General features: G+C 37.9%; 7 protein-coding genes across 12 annotated transcripts; 1 reads left to right on the top strand and 6 right to left on the bottom strand.

Moving 5' to 3' along the window:
• The first annotated feature begins 83 nt into the window (after window positions 1-83).
• LOC9307453 (mediator of RNA polymerase II transcription subunit 15) lies at window positions 84-2,326 on the top strand. Of its 2 annotated transcripts, XM_021021619.1 has the most exons (2): window positions 336-1,315; window positions 1,352-2,326. In XM_021021619.1, exons 1-2 carry the CDS (start codon window positions 488-490, stop codon window positions 2,072-2,074), a joined length of 1,551 nt encoding a protein of 516 aa, XP_020877278.1. In that variant the 5' UTR covers window positions 336-487; the 3' UTR covers window positions 2,075-2,326. The 2 variants fall into 2 exon arrangements, with proteins under 2 accessions (XP_020877277.1, XP_020877278.1); XM_021021618.1 differs by having other exon boundaries at window positions 84-2,326.
• A 1,371-nt stretch (window positions 2,327-3,697) lies between these two features.
• Window positions 3,698-5,175, bottom strand: LOC9307452. 3 transcript variants are annotated; one of them, XR_002331166.1, is made up of 5 exons: window positions 4,813-5,175; window positions 4,583-4,643; window positions 4,395-4,482; window positions 4,170-4,228; window positions 3,698-4,052 (listed from the first exon to the last, which is right to left on the bottom strand). XR_002331166.1 is itself a non-coding variant. In XM_021021624.1 (4 exons), the coding sequence occupies exons 1-4, from the start codon at window positions 4,592-4,594 to the stop codon at window positions 3,715-3,717; spliced, it is 318 nt and encodes a 105-aa protein (XP_020877283.1). In that variant the 5' UTR covers window positions 4,595-4,667; the 3' UTR covers window positions 3,698-3,714. The 3 variants fall into 3 exon arrangements, 1 of the variants encoding a protein (XP_020877283.1); XR_002331165.1 differs by having other exon boundaries at window positions 4,410-4,482; window positions 4,813-5,162; XM_021021624.1 differs by lacking the exons at window positions 4,170-4,228; window positions 4,813-5,175 and having other exon boundaries at window positions 3,698-3,841; window positions 3,947-4,052; window positions 4,410-4,482; window positions 4,583-4,667.
• A 114-nt stretch (window positions 5,176-5,289) lies between these two features.
• Window positions 5,290-7,336, bottom strand: LOC9307451 (putative pumilio homolog 21). The gene is given in 2 exon segments (XM_021023874.1): window positions 5,290-6,227; window positions 6,230-7,336. Coding segments are annotated over 2 exon segments (1,197 nt in total). The 5' UTR covers window positions 6,906-7,336; the 3' UTR covers window positions 5,290-5,706.
• Window positions 7,337-7,421: 85 nt separating this feature from the next.
• LOC9307450 (succinate dehydrogenase subunit 3-1, mitochondrial) lies at window positions 7,422-9,117 on the bottom strand. 2 transcript variants are annotated; one of them, XM_021023875.1, is made up of 4 exons: window positions 8,944-9,117; window positions 8,361-8,437; window positions 8,199-8,271; window positions 7,422-8,090 (listed from the first exon to the last, which is right to left on the bottom strand). In XM_021023875.1, the coding sequence occupies exons 1-4, from the start codon at window positions 9,016-9,018 to the stop codon at window positions 7,674-7,676; spliced, it is 642 nt and encodes a 213-aa protein (XP_020879534.1). In that variant the 5' UTR covers window positions 9,019-9,117; the 3' UTR covers window positions 7,422-7,673. The 2 variants fall into 2 exon arrangements, with proteins under 2 accessions (XP_020879534.1, XP_020879535.1); XM_021023876.1 differs by having other exon boundaries at window positions 8,357-8,437; window positions 8,944-8,949.
• A 286-nt stretch (window positions 9,118-9,403) lies between these two features.
• LOC9307449 (heat shock 70 kDa protein 10, mitochondrial) lies at window positions 9,404-12,526 on the bottom strand. Its single transcript, XM_002871333.2, has 6 exons — window positions 12,320-12,526; window positions 12,104-12,180; window positions 11,934-12,012; window positions 11,281-11,847; window positions 10,571-11,191; window positions 9,404-10,254 (listed from the first exon to the last, which is right to left on the bottom strand). The coding sequence occupies exons 1-6, from the start codon at window positions 12,392-12,394 to the stop codon at window positions 9,622-9,624; spliced, it is 2,052 nt and encodes a 683-aa protein (XP_002871379.1). The 5' UTR covers window positions 12,395-12,526; the 3' UTR covers window positions 9,404-9,621.
• Window positions 12,527-13,474: 948 nt separating this feature from the next.
• LOC9307448 lies at window positions 13,475-15,482 on the bottom strand. Its single transcript, XM_002871332.2, has 8 exons — window positions 15,155-15,482; window positions 14,985-15,077; window positions 14,737-14,899; window positions 14,473-14,652; window positions 14,190-14,330; window positions 14,030-14,112; window positions 13,855-13,948; window positions 13,475-13,754 (listed from the first exon to the last, which is right to left on the bottom strand). The coding sequence occupies exons 1-8, from the start codon at window positions 15,415-15,417 to the stop codon at window positions 13,671-13,673; spliced, it is 1,101 nt and encodes a 366-aa protein (XP_002871378.1). The 5' UTR covers window positions 15,418-15,482; the 3' UTR covers window positions 13,475-13,670.
• A 201-nt stretch (window positions 15,483-15,683) lies between these two features.
• On the bottom strand, window positions 15,684-17,032 carry LOC9307447. Of its 2 annotated transcripts, none has more exons than XM_021023527.1 (4): window positions 16,616-17,032; window positions 16,253-16,404; window positions 16,080-16,168; window positions 15,684-15,887 (listed from the first exon to the last, which is right to left on the bottom strand). In XM_021023527.1, exons 1-4 carry the CDS (start codon window positions 16,785-16,787, stop codon window positions 15,839-15,841), a joined length of 462 nt encoding a protein of 153 aa, XP_020879186.1. In that variant the 5' UTR covers window positions 16,788-17,032; the 3' UTR covers window positions 15,684-15,838. The 2 variants fall into 2 exon arrangements, with proteins under 2 accessions (XP_020879186.1, XP_002871377.2); XM_002871331.2 differs by having other exon boundaries at window positions 16,246-16,404; window positions 16,616-17,025.
• Window positions 17,033-17,399: the final 367 nt, after the last annotated feature.

The raw sequence follows: 17,399 nt of genomic DNA, 5'->3' as shown, positions 1-17,399 counted from the left end.
GTGAATTCTCCTATATTTGGTATCTTTCAGGGAAAAAATATGGATTTATTCAGACATTATAGTACATGATTTAAATGGTAATTAATAGTCAATTAGTTAAAACCATGGCCTTCTCTCACATTGTATCAATAATGCTAATTAAAACACGCTATTAAAACACTAAGTGGACCCCACCAAACTGCCGCAAAAGTCCATGAAAATAATCAAAACCATGACTTTTAGCTAACCTCACACCCCCGTCAGCTCAATCTTATCACTTACAACCAATACTTTACTTCCACGTGTAATAAACCAAAGAGTTCACGCCAAAACCACAAAACACTATCATGTCACGTTAGCATTCCCTCAAAAAGCACCACCGTGATAAAACAACTAATCCTCCTAGTCCTCTCCATTTCTCTACTCAACAACCAAACCAAACTCAAAGATTTTATCTTCATGGATTGAGCAAAGAAGAGGAAGATAATTTCCAAAATATCGCCAAAAAATGGACAAATTCTCGTATAACTCGTATCCAGATTCAGCTGAATCTTCGCCAAGATCTCGCGATGTCGAGTTTGAAAATCCGCCGCCATGGGAGGACCACCAGCAGCAGAGCTACAAAGTGAAGCTCATGTGCAGCTATGGCGGCAAGATCCAGCCGCGTCCACACGATAACCAGCTTACCTATGTAAACGGCGATACCAAAATCATGTCGGTCGACCGCGCCATCAGATTTCCTGCTCTTGTATCGAAGCTCTCCGCCGTCTGCAGCCGCGGTGATGGAGGAGAAATCTCGTTCAAGTATCAGCTTCCAGGTGAAGATCTCGATGCGTTGATTTCGGTGACTAACGATGACGATCTGGAGCACATGATGCATGAGTACGATCGGTTGCTTCGTATGTCTACTAAACCAGCTAGGATGCGATTGTTTCTCTTCCCGTCTTCACCGATTTCCAGCGGATTTGGCTCTGAAGGTTCGACTAAATCGGATCGGGATACGTTTCATCCGATCCCTAGTCGACCTGAATCGGAGAAATCTGTAACCGCTCCTCCGAATAATGCTGATTTTTTGTTTGGATCGGAGAAAGTAGCTCCAATTCCGCCGTCGCCAGTGAAGGTGCCTCAACCGTTACCGGAGCCAGTGGTGATTGAACCGCCGCCGATGTTCGTAGATCAACGGATGTTACAACCGGAACACGGCGTAAATCCGGCGGAGATTCAAAGACAAATCCAGGAATTTCAGATGATTCAAATCAGAGATCAAGAGCAACAACAACAACAACAACAGATGCTTCATCAGAATCAGCTCCAACAACAACATCAACAACAAGAAGCTATAAATCAGAATCAGCTTCATCAACAACAAGAGGCTATACATCAGAATCAGCTTCATCAACAACACCAACACCAAGAGGCTATACATCAGAATCAGCTGCTTCAACAGCAACAACAACAAGAGGCTATGTACAGAAGAAAAAGCGAAGACGAAGCCGGACGATACTTCCCTCCAACATACACTCAAAATCCGGCGCCGGCGACGAATCCACAACCTCCGATTGGCTACTGGCAAGGAAACAACAACAACAATAACATTCCGGGGAATATATACACAACAACGTCACAGAATCTACCAGAGCAACAACAAGTATACATGATTCCAGCTCAATCTCAAGCTCCAGGGACAGTATACCAAAGCGTCATGAGACCAGCTGTACAAGGTAACCAAGGCTATTACCCACCTGTTCAGCGACTTCATCATCCTGATGCATACATGGAGCAGCAGAATCAGCCAGCTTACAACGTGGTTCAACAACAGCCACAGTATTCAGGTGGTCCACAAGTTATGACTAGTGTTGGTCCTCCAATGGGGTTACAGGAACCGTATTCACAGATGGGAAATCCTGTGTACTATACGGTGGCTGGAGACGGCATGATGGTTCAACCGCCACCGCCTCAGCCTCAGCCTCAGCCTCAGCCTCAGCAGCAGTACCAGGGAATGGGTCAACCGACAGATCTCAGAACCGGACCGGATGGGAAAGTGGTGGTTAACATGGCTGCACCAAAAGTTCCACAAAGTTCAGATGCGGTGTGAGTGAGATTGAGGTTAATGTTATGATAAAGATTATGATTATCCATTTAGAAAAACTTTATGATATATGTGTAAAAGTGTTTTTTTAGATCAAATTGGAATCTGGATTTCTGATGAATCAATTGAAGCACTTTTGATGTTTTTATTTTATTCTGTTAACTTTCTTTGAGACTTCTTTTTAAGTAAGGCTTTCGGACCTTTTCGTCTCCTGCCTCTTGTGCATCCATTTAGTGGTGAATAAAGATTATTATCCAATTTACATATTCACTAATAGTTATCTTTATATATCTTTAATTCACTCACACTGAAACAAGATTTTGAGAATTAGTTAAGACTAATTTTGTATCAAGTTCATTGCAGAGTAAAAAGTGGTCCACAATCTGAATAGTATGGACACGTGTTGTGGAGAAAAAAGGTGTTAGGTGAGAAAGCATTGGATGTTAAAAGAGAGACTTGCTCTCACACTAAGGCCATATTTAAAGGTAGAACACTTAGGTGTTCTTAGCCTTTTAAAAATAGAAAATATTGTGAATAGTGTTAGATCTGTTGTAGATCTGTTCTTGTTGTAGAACTGTTCTTGGCCCAGTTTTAGCGTGACGTGGCGCTTCATCATTGGCTACGAATTTTTGCAAAGGAAAAAAACATTTCATTTTTCTTTCGATCCGAAATCTATGCTAAGGTTTAATTAAATAATATGTTTGTTTGTTTATTTTTTTTATTTATATCTTTAATGTTCTTTTTTGTTTCATAAAAATTTGATATTATATTTTGTGTTTCTTTTTATTTTCAAATCTATTTTAGTAAAAGTTTTTTAAGTTTGCAATTGAAAAGTTATTTCTTAAAGTTTTTAAAATTGTAAACTAATGATCTTACATTATTTCAATTTCAAATCAATTCCTATGATCTAAACATGGTCTACCAATAATCACTTACTTTACAAAAGATCTTAATTAAATCTCTTACAATATTTGAATATTTTTTCTCCCTTAAAGATCAAACTTCAAAGATGCACCCTTGCATATGCCCTAAGAGCATGTTTATAGGTGATACTTATAAAGTATCATAAAGAATTTTTTAATATTATTTATAATATTTATTTATTATTTGAGATTTTTTATGATACTCGTACTAAATATGTTTCCATTGGTGAGACCGGTTTAAGTATCATAAAAAAAAATATTTGCAGAATCAAAAATAAATATATAAAAATATAGGATTATAAAATATAATATTACAATTAAAAAAACGTAGAATATACGTAAGCAAAAAAAAAACATAAAATTCAAAAAAAAACTTAAAAAACCATGATGATAAAAATAATTTAGTTGCTTGGAGTCAATTCCCTTGGCCCCATTTTTGCCAAATATGTTCAATCAATTAAAAGAGAATTGTGTTTTGAGAAGGAAAATAATTAAAAGAGAATTGTGTTTTGAGAAGGAAAACAATTAAAAGAGAATTGGGTTTGAGAAGGAAAACAATTAAAAGAGATTTGGGTTTGGTAATGGTAATTGACGAGGTTTTGGTAATGGTAATATGAGAAGAGTGACAAAGACTTGTTTTGAGAGGATTTGTATTGAGAAATATGAGAAGACAAAAACTTGTTTTAAGAGGATTTGTATTGAGAAATATGAGAAGACAAAGACTTATATATATAATAGAAATCCACATCCGAATAATACATTGTGACCATACAAAATAACAAAGGTACTACATTCACCAAAAAAAAAAATAACAAAGGTACATCCGAATAATACATTGTGACCATACAACCTGAATAAATAAAATAACAATGCATTTGGATTCCAACTTCAGCATTGATGCTTTAGTAATTATATTGCAAAAAGAAAACAAAAATGACCAAGTAAGTAGACTCACCACCAAAAGGACAGTTCTAAGAAGCGTTCTATATTCATGCTCTCACCATCAAGCTTACTAACCAATAACTGCAGAATCTTTATAGCAACCTCCATGGCATGTGAACCTGAATAACATGACTCACATTATCTCTCAGAGAGAAACTATCCTCAAATCCATCTACCTCAATATGCCATGTTTTATTTGACACCAGAATATAATCAATCCCCAATCAGAAACTTACTGTTAATCCAAAATAGCATTCACAGGCCGTGGCTACAAACACCAACAATCACTATATGGCTACAAACAACAAAAGAACATGAGAATAAGGATTTTAAACTTCAAATTCAACACAATCACTATATTAGATGCTAATGAAACCCAACAATCCTCTTCACTAATAACATCATATCTATGTCAACTCTAAGAAAACTACAAATACTTAAAAAACGGAAATGAAGGTTACCATAGAGATCATTACCTTTCTCAGGATGATCAAACTCAGACTGTGGCAGCACCATGGGCTGTAACTTGACTCTCCCACCACGTTTGTTCTGTAAAAGTCAAGGAAACCAAAAATGAAACGATGTTACAAATTTAGCTCAGATGATAAAGCTTATGAGTGATAACAAAATGAAATCATTGATTAAAGACCTGATACTCCATCAACAGCTTAGCGTGCTCGCGTTCTTCCACACTCTGCTTCTTGAAAAATCTGATTAGCAAAAACACCAAACAACTCAATAAATAAAACACTGCAACAAACGAAAAATCCAGATTCATGAGATACTTAAAAAGCCAATCTCATCCATATAGTTGAAGCAAAAATTGACTCAATCCACATATTTACAACACCTAATGTTCAAATCCATGAAAAGAATCACCTAATTTTCGAGAGAGAGAGTTGAGAAAGAGGCGGAAAACTCTAGACAGCGGAGGAGAGATGTTCACGAATCTACACAGAAGAAATGGAGAAGTGAAATAGATCGAAGAGATGAAGCCGGAGGAGAAGCGGAGGGAGCGAAGGCAGGATCGGCAAGGAAGAATCGGCGGAGGAGAGGAGAAATCGAAATCGCCGTCTAGGGTTTTCTGGTTTTCACGGGAGAGTGGAGAGGAGAGACAAAAATGATTTTTTTTTTTTTTTTTTGTCTTTCGGCAAAACGAGATTGAAGACCAATCAGCACATGCCACATCATATGATATTGGGTATCAGAAGTATCATTGGACTGATACGTATCAGACCCAAAAATATTATTTGATCCATTTAAAAATATTTTTTGTGCTTCTGATACTCATAATGTATCACCCATGGACATGGTCTAACAAACTAATTAACGTGGATGAAAAAAAAAAAAAACAAACTAATCAACGTGACACATTCTTGTCTTATACGCAATTCAATTTACTAAGCGACAATCATCATCATTTTGATCATCTCAAGTCTTTGTCCTTATTATTTTGTTGCCAAATTAATTACATGTCTCAATCCAAAAACAGGTGTCCACGTAAAAGCTATCTTGTCTTTGTCATTAGGAGGATCCAAATTGATATCATTCTTCCCCTTGTTCCCAAATTTGTCTTATCAATTTTTTTTTCTCGTCTTTACATCATCAATGTAATGTCAATCAGATTGGTTCCAATTCGGATTTTTTTCTACTAGAGTCGGTATAAAAAAATTCTTTAACTAGAATAAGCACACTTTTAAAGTGTTACCATATATAGTGTTTATAAACACTACAGAAAACCCTAGAAAAAAAAAACAAAAACACCAAAACCACTTAGTTCATATATCCAGATTTATCTGGTAACTGATTAATCCAACCCACAATTTCTTCTTGAATCAGTCTCAGTGTGTTCCTCCCATGCCCAATCTCCATCCTCCAAAAGTGAGGCCTTAGCTTCTCCACAAACTCTCTCAACATTGGTCTCATCTCTTTCTCCTTCATCACTCTCAACGCACACTGTACCACAAAGTTGCCAAACTTATCAGTTGTCATTCTTACCCATTCTTTATCATTTCCTCTAAACTCCTCCAACACTTTCCCTCTAGCAAAATCCGATTTCAAACACTTCTCCACCACATAGCTTCCTTGTCTCTCCATCGCTAAACTGAAGAAATTTCCACGAAGTCTCTCGGCGATTGCGGTTGTTGCAACGGGGTTCTGAAGTGTCAGAAAGTTCTGTACAACGTGTGTTCCGTAGGGGTCAAAAGCTAACCATTCGGCGTTCTTGGCGACGCACTCGAAGATTAGGTCTCTGTATTTGCCTCTGATCTCTTGAAACACATTGTTTAGGGCAAGCATCCAGTTTCTAGCCTGGCAAGTTGCAGAGTGTATTCGTACGTGAGCTTGTAGAGAACCTCCTTCTTGGTTTTATCGACGGCTCGTATAGCGGATATGATCAAGCCTCGAGCGTACTTATCGGTCATGAGCAAGAAGAAGTTTATGCCAACAGCGTGGAATAAGAGATGGTCTAAGCTAGGGCTGCGTCTAAAGAGGATATGTAAAGATTGTGAGCCGTATTGGTTCGTAGCCAAGTGGAGGAAAGTGCGCTTGTTTGTGGTTAACAATGATCCGATCTTGAACAGATGGCTCTCCCTCTCAGCCGTTGGATTGGTATCGAGATCTTGGAGGAACTTTTGGAACTCAGCGAAACGTCCTGCACAAGTCATCATGTCCAACAGTCTTGATAGCAAGTTATGATCCTTTTCGACGCCGGGGCTCACAAAACTTGGAGGAGGAGGGAAGGGTTGGCCGGAGTATCTGGAGGAAGAAGCACCAGGTTGAGATTGGGTCATCCAAGCCGGATGAGCGTTGAAGCTAGCGGTGGAGATATGACTAACGTTATAAACGTTGAGATTGGGGTAGTTGTTGTTGGTGTTGATGTTACTGTTGCCATTAAGATTTGCGAACGCGGTGAGAAGATGATTGTAGTCCCTATCGTTGGGCATAGGGTTTTCGCCATTATCATCTGCCATAACTTGGATTGCAAGACAACAAAGAATGCGATCTGCTAAAGAAGAACCAGAGAGATCTCGAGCGTAAAAAAGAAAAGAAGAGATTGTGAATTGTGATTGCCAAAGTGTTTGCGAGAGGTTGTTTTATAGAGAAGAGGAGATTGTGTGTTCGGTGTTGGAATAGGAATCGCTGGAGTTGCAGAGATAAGAGCTCCGATCTTTGGAACGGTGTTCCTTTTCCTGTCAGGATTTGAAAGACCAAATTCGTGTAGAGTTGTTGATTTTTTCAATCAGAAAAAAAACGTCGCAAAATTATCCATTATATGTTCTTTTATATTGTTGATTAAAGTTATTGATATCTTTTTGCATAATTAATAAACTTTTAGAAAGAAAATCAGATTAAAGTTATTGATATTTCTTGCATTAAATATTTTAACATCATCACTACAAATAAAACGAAATATTTTAACTTATTCATTCATCTTTTGAAATTAAGAGCGTGAGTACTGAGTAGTAGATTAAAGTTGACAAATTTCATGAAGAAAAAAAAGTTGTAGCAAAAGAGTAACGTAGCAACAGAACATTGGTAACCATTTATTACATCATTCAAAAAGGTCTGAGAACAAAGAAAAGCAACAAACATAGCCTCGAATCCAAAAAACAGGTGTTAAATCTTTAGCTTTTCAAGACAGAGTTTGACAAATGTTTCTTGCCTCCTTATTAATCATCTCAAGGAAACTCTTACTGGAGACTTTGGCGGCTTCATCGAAAGAGCTTCGGGAAAGGTTTTTAATGAGTCAAGAGTGAGTGAGTACTCTTGATAGTATGGTAAATTGCGGCTAATGCAGTAACCGAGGTGATGACTGGAAGTTGCTGTTGTGTATGGTAAAGGACTTGGTAGAAACTCGGGTAGGTGAGGCAAATCATACCCATTTTCAGGTAGAGAAGGTAGCCGGCGAAAGTGACTCCGGTCAAGTAAACCCCTGAGATTCTGTTGAAAATCGATAGCATGGAGTTCATCTGAGGCTGGTAAACAGTAAGGTGAGGAGATAAAGGGCGAAAGCTTTTGGTTTTTGGTTCCTCCTGTGTTGTCTTTATATCCCCTGAGATTGTTGAGAACAATCGTTTCGATGTTCCCACATCAAGAGTACGGAAAGATCGAGTCAATTGAGCTCCAACAGTTGCAGTCTCATTAGCTTTTGAGTGCTGGAAAAATCGAGACAAGGATCACCAGGCAAAAAAAAGTATAAGTTAAGCAGCTCTTAAACATTAGAAAAGCAAAAATCTAACAAAATGTGGACGACGTCATTTTACCTCTCTCTCCTCTCTAATGGCATTATTAGTGCCCAAACCAGTACCAAGAATGTCATTCACAACAGGTTTTGACCTATAAAAGAAAACAACACATAGTCGAAAAGACATCTACAGAGTAATTCTAATAGGTATTTGCATCACAAGAAAACAAACGAAACCTACCCGAAAGCTCTACACAAACTTGCATAGTTTTGACCAGTGTATGAACTACCCCATGAAGGTTGAGCATTACCAGCAAGCTGCAAAACAAGAACGTTTCAAGAGCAGTCAAAACAAACACTTTCTCTACGCATATGCGATAAACAAAAAGGCCATAATTTCTAATGAGTGTTAGGCACCCAAACTACAACAGTTACATGAAGCTAAACTCTCTTCTTCTTCTTCTTCTTCATCCCAATTTTTATTGCACTATACTCAACTACAAGCTTTCTCAATCAATCAAAAGGGAAAAAATCCCAGGAATTGCTAACAGTCTTAAGATTAATCAGAGAAAAATTCATGTAAACAGATTTGTGTCTACTTACACAACATTCTCATATTCTTCTCAAATTTTGTGTAAATGAAACGATTACATACATAATACACAACAAAATGGATACATATATAATTCAATCCATGAAAAATTCCCGCAGAGCTCAGATGGGTAAATCATGAAGAGGAAAGACGAAACTAAACGAATCCAAAAAAATTCTCGATCTATCTATAATTCCACCAAAAATACGCAGTCAAGGAGCGAAAAACATACAGATTTGTAAACGGAAAGAGGCGCAGAGACGACGTCGCGTCGGCGAATCGATCGGAAAAGAGCTGTGGCAGCCATGGACTGAATCAGATGAGTACTTTGTGCTAATCTCTTCCTGCGAAAATTCGAGACAAGTAAACCAACAACAGAAATGGGAGATCTCGATTAAACCATCCCTAATTTAAAATAAATTAGAGGGTAATTTCGTAAATTACCAATTCCCCCAAAGTTATCGGCACCTACGTTTCACAATGAGTTTAGATCATTGGAACCTCTGGCTCGTTTAGCGGTTCTCAATACTTATACTTTTGAAGCACCACTTATTGTGTGATGGTAATGTGCCAAAATTGTTGACAAACAAAAAAAAAAAAATGTGCCAAAATTTTAACCTCGGGCTCGTTTGCCGGTTTCTCTCATTCGCAGTTCTTCTCTCTGATTTACCTTCTTTAGTATAATAATAAAGTTGACAAAATCTTGAAAACTTCTTCTCCTTAACCATCTCACATTACATAACAAAGGTTTTTAGCAGAGAAACATTAAGTTCAGTTCCCTGACAAAAGCTTATTCCAGAAACAGATCCATTGCTGGCTCTTCTAAAGGCAAAAGTTTCTTGGACATAGAACCCACCATGATCTAACCTAATCTCTTAAAACCCAAGTGGCAAGAATTTACGATATCTCTTCACTTTTTCACTTCCTCGTACTCTGCCTCTTGAGCTTGATCACTGCCTCCCTGAGACCCTCCTCCTCCTGGTGCAGAGCCTCCACCAGAACCACCTGACATGTGCTCTCCAATCTTAGAAACAGCTTTGTTTGCCGCATCGATCTTGGCCTTGATCTCATTGAGATCATCCCCAGAAGATGCGCTCCTTAGATCTGCCACAGCATCTTCAATCTCCTTGGCGATTTCACTTGGGATCTTCTCTCTGTATTCACCAAGACTCTTCTCTATGCTGTAAATTGTTGTATCGGCTGTGTTCTTGGTGTCGATCAATTCTTTTCTTTCTTTGTCTTTCTGAGCATGCAACTCCGCTTCTCTCACCATCTTCTGGATATCATCCTCTGAGAGCCCACCAGAGGATCGGATTGTGATCTGTTGTTCTTTACCAGTTGTCTTGTCCTTGGCAGAAACAGTGACAATGCCATTGGCATCAATGTCAAATGTCACTTCGATCTGAGGGATTCCTCTTGGAGATGGTGGAATGCCAACTAGATCAAATTCTCCCAAGAGTTTGTTGTCTGATGCCATTTCACGCTCACCTTGAAGCACCCTGATCCCAACTTGAGTCTGATTATCGGCTGCAGTTGAGAACACCTTCAAAAGAATGAAACGAGAGAATCAACATTTTAGTAAAAACTTGAGAAAAGACAATGGTAGCTTTGGATAGCTCATCAATTAGTATGTATCACAGGAATGTGCTTTCATGACCCCTTAAATTGAAAGAGTGGAATCATATAGGAATCAACGCCAAGAGGAGTAACTCAAGCATGCCTTGCTAAGACACTACCGATCAAACTATAATACATGCCTCATACTACCCTAGTTTTTCCTTACTCCAATGTAATCGTCAAGATTCCTTCCTAGTTACTTAGTGGTTTTCCATCAAAAGATCAAATCTTAACGGGCATACCTGACTCTTCTTTGTGGGGATGGTCGTGTTTCGGGTGATCAGTCTTGTGAAGACACCACCAAGTGTTTCAATACCGAGCGATAGAGGTGTGACATCCAGAAGCAACAATTCTTTGACATCACCGCGGAGGATACCACCTTGAAGTGCAGCTCCCATAGCAACAGCCTCATCAGGATTGACACCTTTGCTTGGACTCTTTCCAAAGATCTCCGCAACAACAGATTGAACCTTGGGGACACGAGTCATTCCTCCAACAAGAAGAACCTCATCAACTTCCTTAGCACTTATACCAGCATCCTTGAGACAGTTCTTGCAAGGATCACGGGTCCTCTCAATCAAGTGATTTACCAGAGTCTCAAACCTTGACCTTGTTAGGGTGATGTTGAAATGCTTTGCTCCAGATGCATCAGCTGTGATAAATGGGAGATTAATTTCTGTTTGAGAAGTAGATGATAGTTCGATCTTCGCTTTCTCAGCTGCTTCTCGAAGCCTCTGCAAAGCAAGTCTGTCTTTGGTGAGATCTATCCCCTCAGTGGTCTTGAACTCCTTTACCAAGAAGTCTAGCAGAGCATTATCGAAATCCTCTCCTCCCAAGAAGGTATCACCATTGGTGGCTTTGACCTGAAAAAGCAATTTAATGATAAGGACGATTATCATAGAAAAAGCAACAGAAGACCTGACAAACATAAGATCACTTGGGAGATAATTACCTCGAATACCCCATTAGAAATCTCCAAAACAGATACATCAAATGTCCCACCACCAAGATCAAACACAGCAATCAAACCCTCCTTATTGGTCATTCCATAGGAAAGAGCAGCAGCAGTCGGCTCATTTATGATTCTCTCGACATCAAGACCAGCAATTCTACCAGCATCCTTTGTTGCTTGCCTCTGAGCATCATTAAAGTAAGCTGGAACAGTGACAACAGCTTTGGTGACAGATTTTCCAAGGTAAGCTTCGGCTGTCTCTTTCATCTTAGTCAAAATAAACGCTCCAATCTGACTAGGAGAATACTGCTGACCATTGGCTTCAACCCAAGCATCGCCATTAGGTGCACGCACAATCTTGTAAGGCACCATCTTCATTTCTTTCTGTGTTTGTGGATCGTCGAACTTTCTCCCAATCAAACGTTTGGTTCCAGATACTGTGTTTGTAGGATTAGTGACAGCTTGTCGCTTGGCTGGTGTACCCACAAGAAGTTCTCCTTTCGAGTTGAACGCTACAACTGATGGAGTCGTTCGAGCACCTTCAGCATTTTCAATGACTTTCGGATTCTACAAATCAGATAAACACACATAAAGTTAACTCAAACATTAATATCTCAGCAAAAACTCAAAACCCATGTAAATCACCAACATACCTTCCCCTCCATGACCGCAACACAGGAATTAGTAGTACCCAAATCAATACCAATGACATCATTACCAGCAGGCTTCGAGCTAAATCAAGAAGAAGAACACTTGAGAAACAGAAACAGAAACATAGCAAGATCTTTGGTGGTGTTAGCAAATAAATGGAAAGATCAAATACCTAAATGCTCTGGAAAAGCTTCTCAAATTCTGACCGAGATACGAACTGTTCAATGATGTTTTCCCGCTGCTCGAAAGCTGCAACAAGATTAACCAGATCAGGTCAAGGAATCGGATTGCAAGAAATGAGTAAAATCGGATCACGTAAGTTAGCTCTGATTTCGTTTACAGATCTCGTAAAGATAGAAGAAGATCGAGAGAAGATATAAAGACTTACGCATCTGTAAGCTGAGAAAGGAGCGGAAACGACTTCACGGCGTCGAATAGAGCGGAGGAGAGCTGCGGTAGCCATGGTTTCGAAATTCAAAATGATGCGATGAAATTGCGTCTGTGCAAAAGTTAGGGTTTAGGGGTTTTGAAGGTACGAAAGTTGTTTTCTAGAGGTTGAGGGAAGGTTCTAGATGGTGATACTTCTCGACGTCGACGACGATATAGTGCTCTTTGAAACGACGACGTTTCGCAAGCTTGAAAATCGTCAAAGCAAGACCTAGCACAAGGACGTGATGTTGCCACGTGGACGATTGAGAATCGTTACGTTGAATTTGCACGTAAGTCAATTTTAGAGTATCGAGTACTTAAGAATAAAACTTAGGAATCACAGGGGTCGAATTGAAAATTTGAGTATAAAAAGTAGTTTGATCAAAAAGTAGATATTTACACTTTGTTGCGTTCTCAATTTTAGGTACGGTGTCAAAATGGGTTAATACCCATGGGTTACCCGAACCCGCCCATAGTTTTAGTGGGTTTGGGTAGAATTTTTTTACCTATATATATAAATGAGTTTTAGTGGATTACCCTATTAGAGTTATGGGTTTAATGGATAAAACCCATTAGGATCATGTGTTTCATAACCAAAACTAAAAAGTAAAATTTATATATATCTATATTAATATATTATGTAAAATTCATATAAATATATGTAAAATATCTATATATATGGTTTTAAGATTATTTTTTTTTTTTTATTTGGTTTTATGGTTCTTTGGATTTTTGGTTTTAAGATTTTAGGATGATTTTCTATTTAATATATAGATTTTTTTAATTTATTATTTAAAAACTTTTGTTGGTTTACAATTTTATGTTATTTTTTTGGATTTTTATTATTTATATATTTTATTATACATATATATGGATATCCATATAACCCATTAAGCCAATGGATTTCTACAATAATGGGTTTGGGTATGTAAATTCAACCCATATAAATATATGGGTCGGGTCAAACCCGTCCATTAAACACTCGAATCCATATGGGTTTGGGTCGGGTCGGGTCGGGTTACCCATTTTGACATCCCTAATTTTAGGCCGTCCGATTTCACCGCCTTACACCTAGCGGCGGTGCACAAACTAAACCGAAATCGGAACCGAAATGTAACCCGGTTAAACTATCCCCCTTCCCGCCAATCAAACGGTTTAACTATCCAACTTTCATCTTCAATCTTCAATACTTTATCAATCAGCCCTTTGTGATCACCAAACTTGTCACTAGATATTGACTTCCAAAGTCCAATGTCTTTCACAATGCCAAAATTCCATAGATATGAGCTCGTGGAGGAGTATTTTCATGGTCAAAGCGTCGAAATCCATTGATTATATTCATCCATTCTTATGATAAACGAGCTTGAACTAGATGTTCCACCTCCTCCATAAGCCTTTTACAAATTATAAGAACATGGAACATATATAAGTCTAATTGATCACTAAAAAACCAGAACACAAAATGTTGCAGTCAGATTTAGAAACATAACAAACCTTAGCAACTTCGGATGTATCGGTTATAGCATCGGTACTTCTCAAGCACATTTTGAGATTATTCCTTTGCATAAATGTAATAGCTCCTATTGGCCTGATATCAAAGAGGGTTAACTAACTTACTATCCACAATTCTTTCATAACAGCAGAAGCGTCATAAAGAAATTAAATTTACCTGAGACCAGCTGCAGAACTTTGTAGACTAAGAAGCTTGCCAAGTTCATCGCTTAGTTGATGGTTACCATCTGCGCGCATTCCCTATGCTTAGAACAAATTCTCAATCAGTGATTTTTGAAACAGAGAGGATTTTGATGCAACAAAAAAAAAACAATTACCAGGCACTCTCCATATAACCCTCTTCCCAATCTGATCTTGAAAGCTTTATTCAGCTTTAGCAGTTTCTTTGCATCAAGAAGACGAGATGAAAAATACGAATTCCCATAAGCAATGAGATCCGCCGAACTTATTTTCAACAACTGCAACATAGAGACATGAAATAATTTACTGAGGAAAGGTTTAAGGACATATGCTCATATTCAACAAGAGTTTACTGAATGCACAAAAGGAAACAATCTGAATAGACAAAGTATCCCAAAAAATTGAAATGAAGCATCGCACCTGTTCGTACATGTAAGGATTGGTGATACAATTGATCCTTGAGCGCCAATCCTTAAGACCAAAGCTGAAAGCTTTGATATCTGGTAACATCCATCGTCGAAGATCGATATCCTCAATGTAATCAAGAACCGATTCAACCCGACTTTTGTCTTCTACACTTAGCAAACTGAGAGCTTCTACCTAGGCAATAGATAAAAACATAAGATCTTTACTATATAACTAATCAAAGCAGAGTCACTACACATCATCATGGTCCTTACTAACCTCAGAAGATGTTTTATCTGTGAGTTTACTGGAGAAATATTTATACACAGCCTTTGAGCTACTCGTTTCAGTATCAACAATAATCTTAAGCCTCTTCTTGTGCTCTTCCTTTATTGAGCCAATCCTTATCAATGCCGAGTTCCGGTGATCAAAGCATATGATCCTAAACCCAAAAGAACAAAGTTAAACCCCAAAGGACTTAAACTTTTTGAACCAAAATAGTTGTAATATAACATCACTGAACATACTCGCAAGCTGTTTTCTGGCAAGCAAAATCTTTGGGAACAACAAAATCAAGTAGATAACATCTCTCGAACCCCTCCAAACACAAATCTTCAATCCTACAAGATATTTTCAAATTTCCAGTAACATCGAACGATTAAGCTCAAAACCTATTCAAATCGAGAGAGATGTGTACCTGAAGGGTATGACGGAAGAAAAGGGTAAGATAAGACAAGGAAGACGGAGGCGAGAGTGGTAGAGATGAGCGAAGAGAGCTGAGAAAGCGCCGGAGAAGGAGGGATAATTGTATAGCACTAGGTTTGGTACTTTCTCTTCTAACGCATTGGTTATGGCTTCGAGCGCCGCATCAGATCGTAAACTCCGTTTAGCTTCGAATTGAAGTTTACAAGAGTCGGAAATCGCCGGCAGAATTCTCCCGGAGAATCGCCGGAAAATCATCGATTGCTAGGATTTGGGTAAAGGTTTTATTATGTTCACGACTGAGATTTCGAAGCAGAGAAAATTAGCTTTTAATTGCACTGAACAGCTCAAAGTTTATATATATTCTTAATTTATCCCTTTAGTTTGTTATTTTCTTAATTTATCCCTTTAGCTCAATGTGTTCATGTAGAGCTGGCACTTCTTGATGTCCGGGGCCGGCCCAAACTATTTGAGTGCTTAAAGCAAAAAAAAATTTGGCCCATTAACAAAAGCTGTTATAAAAAAAAAATACAAGTTTTAACATGTATGGGATTCGAAACCGTGACCTGTACAACAAAAAAATTCAATCTAACCACTAGACCACAGTAACATTTTAAAAATTAATACCCCTAAAACTACTTATAATTATTTGATGTCTAAAGCCCTTGCTTCATGGGCTTTACCCATGGGCCGGCCCTGTTGATGTCTGTATCAAAATCGTTGAGGCACTACACACAAACAAGAAAAGCTTCGAAGGTTCATTTTGAATAAGCAAAAGTCAGGAAACATGTCATTTTGTATTAACAGAGAGATTAGACTGAAAAGCATTTTCAATGTTCAACAAAGATAAATTCGAAATAAATGTGCAATGAATTGCTAAAAAAAATATAAAATATAGGGAAGTTAAAGGGATAACTTACATCTTGGAGAGCTTTGGATTGAGTGTCACATGGACTAACAAGACCTGCCACAGGCTCAGAGACCACAGAGGGTGGTGGGCACAATAGAGCTGCGGATCAAATCAACTCATTATCTAAATGTAAAATGTTTAAAATCATCAAAACATAAAATAGTTAAAGAGCATACTTCGAACCGTGTCCCCAAATAAACTTTCACCATGGCTAGTACCCCCATCCCCATCATTGCTACTATCTTGATCATCGCTACGCATACCTCGAAATATTCCTCCAAACAGATTATAATCATCATCGCTACTAGTCCTATATGTAGGCGGAGTAGATCTTTCTGAACAACCAAGAAAACAAATTATAAATTGTCACATCAAAAAATGTAAAATACAAACATGGTATCGACATAATAAGAATTCACTAAAAACAAGAAAAGTATCCAAAATATATAACAAAAAAGATAAGTTTCAAGTATTTTAACGACAATCTTTTAAAAAGTGACATTTCTTTTAAAACACAAATTTTCAGATGTTACTACTGAAGTTTACCAGTACGAGGCGATGAGCTGCGTGTAGGTGCAGGTGAAGGTGCAGGGGATGATGATACATATGTAGCTGCAGGTGAAGCTCGAGGTTGAGGTGAAGAGCGAGGAGTAGAAGAGCGAGAAGAAGATCTGCCTGAACAACCAAGAAAGAAAAAAAGAGACATCATTGGATTCATTACATAACAATAAAAACTCTAAAGCCAAACTGATCTTCAGAAACTACACTTATTATTTGATGATTATCGTTCAAAACAATATGTATTTTGCTCACACACAGATCATCCGTTTGTATTAAGATTAAGGTTTGAAAATTTATAAAGACATTGATATTTTGATCAAATAAATTAAATACATAAATCTTGATCATTGCTAGATTTAACAATAGACAAGAAATGGTTTTAGTTGAGGTTTTAAAAATAACCAAATATTAAATTTTTCAATTTATCCCAAACAAGTATATATCCATGAGAAATGTCGTAGAAAATGAAATTTACCGGAAGTTTCACGAGACGGGCTGCGTGCAGCTGCTGGCCGAGGGCTAGAGGAAGATCTTCTTTCTACACAACCAGGTGGAAAGAAAATAACACCATTACATAATTAACAAGAAACCTATAATAGCAAAATAGATCATTTTCAACCAATAATCCTTTATTAACTTTTTACTCCAAAACTTCATTTGACCACCACTATTTAGTTCGTTATTATATTTTGTACCAAACATTGATTCTAAAGGCCTGAAGAGAGAGCTATATATAATTTCCAAATAAGTTATTTACCAGTCCGAGGAG

The sequence above is a fragment of the Arabidopsis lyrata genome (assembly GCF_000004255.2).
Source record: "Arabidopsis lyrata subsp. lyrata unplaced genomic scaffold ARALYscaffold_6, whole genome shotgun sequence".
In the NCBI taxonomy this organism is placed as follows: Eukaryota; Viridiplantae; Streptophyta; class Magnoliopsida; order Brassicales; family Brassicaceae; genus Arabidopsis; species Arabidopsis lyrata.
This window is presented reverse-complemented; position numbering and strand designations above follow the sequence as displayed.